At 49.4% G+C, this 6,000-nt stretch overlaps 1 protein-coding gene across 5 annotated transcripts in view; it reads right to left on the reverse strand.

Moving 5' to 3' along the window:
* The window catches only part of ERMP1 (endoplasmic reticulum metallopeptidase 1), a 39,133-nt gene extending 33,986 nt beyond the window's left edge, over positions 1-5,147 (reverse strand). For all 5 annotated transcript variants that reach the window (XR_014214777.1, XM_082204703.1, XM_082204702.1 and 2 more), the window contains exon 1: positions 4,779-5,147. Coding sequence is in view for 4 of the 5 variants with exons in the window: in XM_082204703.1 (XP_082060829.1) it covers positions 4,779-5,110 (332 nt within the window). In the remaining variant the exon portion in view is untranslated. The remainder of the gene's footprint in view (positions 1-4,778) is intronic.
* Positions 5,148-6,000: the final 853 nt, after the last annotated feature.

Consider the following 6,000-nt stretch of genomic DNA (forward strand, 5'->3'; position numbering starts at 1 on the left):
AGAAGTTTAAGCTAAATACCTTCCATAACAGAAACAAGGCACTGGATTGGACAACAACAGGTGTTTTTTTTAAAGGAATAAATTATAAGTTGTGTACCCTTGTCTCTCAATTTGATCCTTTTACAAGGTTTTGTATGTTTTGTGCTATTTTACGCATTGCTCGTAATTTTTACTGTCGTTTAGTAATTCTTTATTGTAGCAGTAAAGTGTAAACTGTAAGCTGTTAAGTGTAAACTGCTGGTATTTAATATTTGATATAAGTTGTTTATTTTATAGTTATGCGTTCATTATGATTTTATTTTTGTATTGGATTAGATTGTGATCAGGTGCGTGATCTTTGCTGTCTATTTTATTGTCTGTTTCAGCTTGTAATCTGCCTTGGGAATAGAAATATACACTAACCATTGCCTCCTCCCATCATCATCCCCTTGGCTCTCAGTCATGTTTTTTATTTCTGATTAATTACGAGCCTTGTGGGAACACAAGCCAGTTTTTATCCCATAACAGCTTTTTCTATTTTTGGAGGCTGATTAGCAGGTTATAAAAGGAACTGCCCACAAACTACCCACAGTGGCTAATAACAATGTGATTCTTGCCTTACTCTATTTCAACTATGATCAACATGAATGGGCTCAAAATACCCAAAGTAAAACTTATTTACCTGCACTGTCAGAGTTTGAAACCAGACAAGCGCAGGCAAATTTTCCAACTGACTTATCAGCCACTTGTGACCAAGTGAAGATCTCCACCATTTGGAGTTGCATGCCTGGGACAAATAGGATCTGGACTGTTTACACACACTAATACCCCACCATGGAGAATTCTATCCGCTATACAGTGGTACCTCAGGTTAAGTACTTAATTCGTTCCGGAGGTCCGTACTTAACCTGAAACTGTTCTTAACCTGAAGCACCACTTTAGGTAATGGGGCCTCCTGATGCTGCCGCGCCACCGGAGCACGATTTCTGTTCTCATCCTGAAGCAAAGTTCTTAACCTGGGTTAATTTCTGGGTTAGCGGAGTCTGTAACCTGAAGCGAATGCAACCTGAAGCGTATGTAACCCGTGGTACAACTGTATTTTATCCGCACAATTGGAATGAACTTTGGGAACCAAAGCGCTTTTTCTGCACAGCCTGAGAAGGGGAGTGAATGCCGTTACAGCTAACTGTTATAGCTTGACTTTGCTTGCTCCGTCCCACTGCCCTGCTCATCGTTGTGAAGAATATTCCTACGTTACGAATGCAATGTCACCAGGAAGAAAAAAAGGTCAGAATAAGCCAATATATATGTGGACAGTCCTTGGATCAAGTGACTTTTCTTCTTGGAGTTCTCTTAAGTTCTTAACCTAGCTCAAGGTCTTCTGAGCTAGCCAGCTGTCTAACTGATAATCAATCACAGTCAGTCCACCATTTGAAAAATAAGACTTTACAGCCGTCTTGTCCCAAAATGGCAAACAGACATTCCATTTTGGAGACTGCAACCTTGGTGCAAGGAGCCATTTGGCCCCAGCTTATATATCTGAGTTTCTAACACTGTGTCTGCACAGATATGCACCTGCTATCTAACATCTTCTGAATGTGGAAAGAGAGGTTCTAGCAGAAATATGCCCCCAAGGTGTCCTACTCAGAAGCGTTTGCTAGGATGACTAACCAGCCGGAAAAAATACAGCCTGACTAGTTGTTGTTTTTTTTGCCAAAGGTGAAGTAATGAAAGGCTCTTGTACGGCTTCTTTTCCTCTCCAAATAGTAGCGCAAAAGATCTTGTCTGCTCCCTTCTCAATTCCTCATGCTACTTCTGCAAAACTCCCAAACTAAGCGAGATACAGTGGTACCTCGAGTTAAGTACTTAATTCATTCCGGAGGTCCGTTCTTAACCTGAAACTGTTCTTAACCTGAAGCACCACTTTAGCTAATGGAGTCTTCCACTGCTGCCATGCCGCCGGAGCACGATTTCTGTTCTCATCCTGAAGCGAAGTTCTTAACCCAAGGTAATATTTCTGGGTTAGTGGAGTCTGTAACCTGAAGCGTCTGTAACCTGAGGTCCCACTGTACAGCCCGCTTCATCCCAAATCTTCTCGGTAGTCAGTGGTGACCCCTCAGATATTACGCATTGTATTTATAACATACCTTTCGACTCCAATAAAGTAGTACCTCCAGTTGCGGAAGCGATCCGTTCCGGAGCTCCGGTCGGATCCTGAGTTTTTCACAACCGAAGGTGCCTGTTCTGCGCATGCACACAGTAGAGCACTTCTGCGCATGCAGGAAACCCGGAAAAATACTTCCAGGTTTTCTGCGTACGTGTCCAAAGGATACATAACCAGAGGTGCACGTAAGTAGAGGTACCACTGTAGTGGTATACAACGCTTCATCAAATAAAACGCACTACAAGGATTAAAATGAAAACCATAAAACCAGTAAACATTAGCAGCATCTTAAAACAATAAATATAATAAAATAATAAAGCGGGCGGTCACAAGACCAGCCACTTCCACAGGAAGGCAGGAGCAGGCGGGGAGCTATATCCTGAGCAGATATCTGAAAGCTGTAGGCAACCACAGGTCTAATGGGAGGGAGCTTAACATACAGGGGGCCATAGCACAGAAGGCCTTGCTTGCTCCATGATGTTATACAGCAAACAGCCCCTGATGGAGGCAAAAGGAAGGCCTCTTCCACTGATCTTAAGGTGTGGGTTAGCAGGTAGCAGGAGATGCACTTCTTCAAATACTTGCAACCCAGGGTATAGAGAGCTCTGTATACCAAAGTCAGTAACTTAACCTGAGCCTGGTAGCAAATTCTAGGAAGCCAAGGCAGGATTTGTCCGACTTCATTCAGTGGAATTTATCTTCTGCTGTGGTTGTCCACTAACCTCATACATCCTAGCCCTTGTGTTGGGAGCGTTCAGACCCCATGGCGCTCACTTGTGGGGTGTCCTCTCTGCCATGCTTTTTAACATCTATATGAAGCCGCTGGGAGAGATCATACAGAGTCTGGGCTGGTGTTCATCAGTATGCTGATGATACCCAGCTCTACCTCTCCTTTAAATTGGAACCAGTGAAGGCAGTGTGTGTCTGGAGGCAGCTGGAAGACGGATGGTGGCTAACAGAATGGAGGCTGAATACTGACAAGACAGAAGTACTGTTTTGGGGCAACTGATCCTGGGTGTGAATGGGGTAACTGTGCCCCTGAAGGACCAGGTGTGCAGCCTGGGAATCATTTTGGACTCACAGCTGTCCATAGAGGCGTAGGTCAATTCTGTGTCCAGGGCAGCTGTCTACTAGCTCCATCTGGTACGCAGGCTGAGACCCTACCTGCCCGCTGACTGTCTCGCCAGAGTGGTGCATGCTCTGGTTATCTCCCACTTGGACTACTGCAATGCACTCTACGTGGGGCTACCTTTGAAGGTGACTCAGAAACTACAACTAATCCAGAATGCGGCAGCTAGACTGGTGACTTGGAGCGGCCGCCGAGACCATATAACACCAGTCCTAAAGGATCTACACTGGCTCCCAGTATGTTCCTGAGCACAATTCAAAGTGTTGGTGCTGACCTTTAAAGCCCTAAACAGCCTTGGTCCAGTATACCTGAAGGAGCATCTCCACCCCCATCATTCAGCCCAGACAATGAGGTCCAGCTCCGAAGGCCTTCTGGCAGTTCCCTCACTGCGAGAAGCCAAGTTACAGGGAACCAGGCAGAGGGCCTTCTTGTCGGTGGCACCTCCCTGTGGAACGCCCTCCCATCAGATGTCAAGGAAATAAAAAACTATCTGACTTTCAGAAGACATCTGAAGCCTTGTATCGGGAGGTTTTTAATGTTTGATTATTTATTATGTTTTAACATATGTTTGGAAGCTGTTCAGAGTGGCTTGGGAAACCCAGCCAGACGGACGGGATATAAATAATAAAATTACTGTTATTACAGAAACTGGGACTGGGGCTTTGCCACAGTTCAATTAAACCACAGAGATTCTGAAAACACGAGTGCTCCCTGTTCGTTCCTACCTACACATTAAAGGCACCTTAATAGCTAAAAAAGACATACTGTATTTTTCCATGTATAACACGCCCCCATGTACACAGGCCCTGCAGCTATCCTTTATTGCTAGCTACTACAATCAAAAAGAACATAGGGAACACAATGACACAACATTTGAAACTCCTACCTAGATCAGATTCAAAGTACATCAGGGTACATCAGTAAATTAGTCCAGGAGGAAGGCGTAGGAGCCAACACCCCGGGGCCAGACACTGTATGGAACCCATGGCCCTGGGCACCCATGGGCGTGGGGCCAAGTTGGCCCTCCCGGAGGAGAGCATTCCACCTCTCTCTCCATGGGCAGAGCCAAGATTTTTGTTGGGGAGGGGGGCAGCCAAAGCTTTTTTTAGGGGATCCTCCTAAGTTGTTGAGGACATTGGAGGGGGGGCTTCTGCTGGGAGGGGAGGGCACACAGGACCTCAGATAATTGTGTACTTTCAGTGCTTTTCAATAGTATTGTGGCTCCGTCTTCCCGCTCCCCGACTACGCCCATGTCTCCCTCTCCCAGAGATGCAGGTGCGCGGTGAGGACGGGGGAAGGAACCACGGGTGTAGCTAGGATTCACGTTCGAGGGGGTGGGCAGACTTTATGTTGGGGTGGGGGCCAGAACCTCAGTTAGTTATGTACTTGATGGGGGGGGCATCTGTCCCTGGACCCTTCCCACCCACGCACCCCACGGAAGAAGGGACCTGGGACCCGGCAAGCGCGAGAGAGAGAGCCGCCGCCGCCGCCGCTACCTGCGGTTACCTGGCGCGCGGGGCGCTGAAATCCTCGCCGGGGCGGCGCTCCGCCGGCTGCACCAGCCTCCGCAGGGAGAGGTGCGCGATCCCGCGCAGCGCCAGCAAGTAGAGCAGCAGCAGCAGGGCCGTGCGCGCCTCCGGCAGCAGCGGGAGGCCCCTCGCTCCTCCTCCTCCCCGGCTGCCCGCCGGCTTCTTCCCGTCCAGTCCGTCGGGCTCCTGGTCCGGGCGCCACGGCGGCTGCTGCTGCTGGTTTGGGCGAGGGGGGTGCTGCTGGTGCTGCTGAGCAGGATGCGTGCGGAGGCGCCTCACGGCACCCACGGCGGCCGAGCTGCGCTCCATGGTGGAGACCCCGGGTGCCTGGCTTTGGCTTGCAGCAGCAGCAGCAGTATGGCAACGGCGGGAGGGCTAAAAGCGCCCGGCCGGGGCCAACCCACCTTGCTTTCGCGAGCGGGAGGCGGGCTCAGGAGTCCCTTCGCAAGGTAGCCTGGGCAGGAAATGTCAGACGGCGCTCCTCCTTCTCCTTCTCTTGGTCCCGCCCGCCACCCCGCCAGGGTCAAGCGCGGTGACTTTGCGCGAGGGCGCCTTTGCGCGCTCCTTGGTCCTCGCCCACGCTCCTCCTTGGCACGAGTCGTGCGCAGAGCCGGACCTGGAAAGGTCCCTAGAGACGGGCAAACTGGGGTGCTCCCCCCACCAACCCCCGGGGAAAAGCAAAATATGCGTCTGAAGGAACGCCAGTGAGGTGGGAGGGATGCAAATAACAACATGAGGATATTGGTGGCGATGCAATTCAAAAAAAGCAAGCCGCGTTGCTGGTGTTTTGTTTTGGGTTTTTTTGCAAGGACGCAAAACTTGCATGTACGGCGAGATGTGCACGCGTGCATACACACTGTCAGGGCTCTTCCTTCTTCCTGGCGTTATTTTGATCTGCTGTCGGTGGGGCGCCCCCTGGTTTAGGTGGGGATAAGTCATAAAAAGAACGGGGAAATGAAGGAAGAGTGTGCAGGGGAGGAAGTCGAAAGTCGAACCAAGTTCTTGTTTCTGCCACGATGCCTCCTTCAGCGCTTCTTTCGAAAGATCAAGTGTCAAATTCTTTCCAATTTTTTTTTTAAATATTTTTTGTGCCCATGGTTTTCCAGTGCCCTCAGTGTGTGCTCATAGCTCATAGCTCAGCAGTGTGTCTGCATCACCCATAGAGGCAGGGAAGGGGTCTACCGTGACAAATTTGATGT

This window comes from Podarcis vaucheri (genome assembly GCF_965113315.1).
Source record: "Podarcis vaucheri genome assembly, chromosome: 17".
Lineage (NCBI taxonomy): Eukaryota > Metazoa > Chordata > Lepidosauria > Squamata > Lacertidae > Podarcis > Podarcis vaucheri.